Source organism: Ambystoma mexicanum, chromosome 6p (assembly GCF_040938575.1).
Source record: "Ambystoma mexicanum isolate Mex_15411 chromosome 6p, UKY_AmexF1_1, whole genome shotgun sequence".
NCBI lineage: Eukaryota > Metazoa > Chordata > Amphibia > Caudata > Ambystomatidae > Ambystoma > Ambystoma mexicanum.
The window spans coordinates 125,179,031-125,182,358 of NC_090935.1; the positions used below are offsets into that span (position 1 = coordinate 125,179,031).

Below are 3,328 nucleotides of genomic sequence, written 5' to 3' on the forward strand. Positions count from 1 at the left end.
CCTAAGGTGCAGAGAGAGAAAATGCATGATATACTGGATGTTTATAGAATGCGGGAGTCAAAGCAGCATTAAGGGGTCACAAAATGCCACAGAACACATGAGAAGATGGGTTATGGGTGCAGGACAGTTCATGTTGGGGCCGGGGGGGGGCAGCAATGCAGCAGAACAGAATAAGTGACCACGACTGACACACAATGAAGACAAATCACACCCATCGACGGAGAGAACAAACCAATCCACTTACTCAAAATCACACATATGCCTCAAAGTAATGTAAATCTGCGTAAAGAAGGAGAGGCTTACGCAAGTTACGTGATAGAGTAAGGTGCTATTCTCTAAAACATAATTACCCATTGTACGTATGTAGATGGAAGTCCAAATGGTTTTCAATCGAGGGAATGTCGCAAGTGATTTTTAAAATTCATGATGATACAATTTCTGTCAAAGTGTGTTTTGGGTGGAATTATTTGCATGCACAGGCTACGTGAATTTTAGATGATGACTTCTCATAGATAAGGAGTCTCCAGGTCCAGCCGCTAAGAGCCACAACGTAAATATTAGGGCTAAACCGCTAACGATGCACATGATTCCCATTGAAATTACTGTAGTGCAATTGGTTTTCTGTGGATATCTACAAACCATGGCATAGATTTGATTGTGGTGAACTGGATTTGGAGACCACATCATAGACCATCAATGAAGGGTGTGATCCTGCAAGGTTGTCCAACTCCAGGCCTTGAGGGCCGAAATCCTGACAGGGTTTCTGGATACCCCTCATTAATATTCATGAGCACACATTTGCAAACATTTAGAATTATTGTATGCAAATTTCTCTCATTAATATTAATGGGGGGTATCCTCAAAATCAGTCATGGATCTGGCCCTTGAGACGTGGAGTTGGACAACCAAGAGTGTCATTTAAATAAACCACTTTTCAATGCTGGGCACAGTTTTGTGTTTAACCTTCTGATGCATTGCTTTGCAGAGTTTACAATAATGTGTGACCCATGAGTGGATCATGACTACCCGACTGAACCTCCAGTTAAAGAAGCGGCGGTACTGCTCCTCATCTGCGTCGAGCTGCAGAAGGTATGCGGCTAGTTCTTTGGCAGAGGGGAAATCATCGATATGAATGAAGGAGTCTGCAGGTAGGAAGAGTTCATAATTCTCACGCGGTGGACCTAAGACCACAGGCACAGTCATTGAACCCAAAGAATTCCTCCATAGCTTCTCAGTGATGTAGTCCCTATGCTGGCAGTTCTCAAAGGCCAAGTAGAACTTGTACTGGCTGATTGTGGGCAAAATCTTTCCATCTGGAACTGCCAAGTGTCCTCTCCCAAAGACATCAATAGGTATGTGCTTCTTAAGTTCTTCATAATACTGCACTCTCTTGTCCTGTGGCTTCCAATTACTGATTACCCATGATACGAGTTTATTTTTTTTTGGTATTGTAAAATTCTCTGACTCACTGAGATTCTCGAACCAGCCATATGGGGAGAAGATGTCCGAGTCCTGCCGGTAGGATAAGGTAAGGTTGATCAGGTTGTCCATTTTATGTAGATTACTTAGATGGATGGGGGGCTCCATGTTGAACCATACCCAAAGCTGGTTTGATGGCCTTGTCTGTGGAGGAAGCAAAGATATGTTAGAACTCACATCGCTGTGTTGGATGACGACTGCATCAGCGTTCTCATACCAGCTCCGGTTTGCTGTCAGGTGACAGCCATCAATGCCATACTTTGCCAAGCATACGCCCAGTGGGAACTTGTAACCACGTGGCCACATCCAGAGCAAGATTATCAGTTTGCGTGTCTTGAAATCGGCAGCGGGAAGGCGTGGAGTCTCAGTCTCTGAAAATGGCTTTTGGTGGAAGGCAATGGCATAAACTGACTTCATTTGACTTGTCTTATCGTGCAGAAAGGCCTTGAAATAGGCAAAATAACCAAGACCAGCCAGGATTGTAGTGAAGAGAAATGTCCTGATAGCATGGGTCTTCATATTGCATCCAGGTCTCTGGAAAAAGGAGAACAATATCAACTGTATTATACAAAATGCAACCAAAGATATCATCATGAGATCATGCATTAGATAATATTTGTAGGACATTCAAAGTGGGAAGCAAGATCCCTCCCCTTAACTTGTGCCAGGGAACAGGCAGAGAAAATAACTCAGAAGACCCTCCAGCTGCTTCAGAACCGGCGTCCAGCCATGACATAGCATGACCTGCTAGGCTCTGCAGCAATCTCCTTAGACAGGAAGTGTCAGAAGGTCTCTGAGCCCAAAACCAAGGATGAGGCAGCTGCATGGAACACACAGCCTCTGAGCTGTCCTGCTTAAAGGAAAACTCAAACCCATTGAATAGGCAGGGAGAAGTGCAACAACAAGCACCTGCTGCCGTCCGCCTTAAATGAGATTCGCGAGCCAGTCAAGTTCCTCGATCCGCAATTACTACAAAGCTAACCACCAGCAAGCCTCAAGCTACCACCATCATGCTGCATGTAGAAAATCAAATATGAAATATATGGGTCCAATTTTATTAGGGTACATAATGTTAGAAATTTACATTTGTGCAAAAGTTATGTTTTGGTACACATCAAGGTGGGAGTTCCTAAATCGCATCATAAAGATGACAGCTCTGTTCTGACTGCCAACCAGGACAAAGCATGTGCCTGCAGCCACTCACAGCAGTGGGGGGGGGGGGTGTTTTTGAAATTCTGCCCTCACCAGAAACTGGGGAATGGCATTTGACAGTATAAATATAGGAGTTTCACTACACATAAGACGGTTTCCAGAAACACTTCCAGATTCCAGCGTAGCACCTTGGTCCAGAACTCTTCATCTTGTAGCTGACTCCAGAGCTCTTTGGAGATCCAGATTTCTTTGCAGAATCCAGACTTAGCATTCTTGAACTCTTGCTAGCTTGACCCAATTGCAAACCTCCAAAACTTAAAAGAATAATTCTGATTCAGCGTGGCTTGCTACCATTAAGGCTTGCCCGCTGAAACTCGCATCCTGTAATCTGCCGTGTCCAGTAACCAGAAGGGCCCATTCAAATCCAGTCTGAAGTGCAGTCCAAAAATTGCCCAGAACCACGCCGCTGATCCAATCCCCCCGGAGGTGACCTGCAGCCAATCCAATGACCAGAACTGACGGTCCAATTTAATTACAAAGGACTGTAAGTATGAATAGGAAGAACAGTGACCCATAGTATATCTGCATTGTATTATCCCAAACTCAACCCATCCCATCTTTAAATTCAGAACCCTAATATCATTAGAATCCTTTCTTGCGCTGACTTTACAATACCATAACTACTTAGTGATTTTGA

General features: G+C 44.2%; 1 protein-coding gene across 1 annotated transcript; it reads right to left on the bottom strand.

The window, feature by feature from the left end:
- Positions 1-918: 918 nt before the first annotated feature.
- On the bottom strand, positions 919-1,998 carry LOC138510701 (3-galactosyl-N-acetylglucosaminide 4-alpha-L-fucosyltransferase FUT3-like). Its single transcript, XM_069626470.1, has one exon. The coding sequence runs from the start codon at positions 1,996-1,998 to the stop codon at positions 919-921; it is 1,080 nt and encodes a 359-aa protein (XP_069482571.1).
- Positions 1,999-3,328: the final 1,330 nt, after the last annotated feature.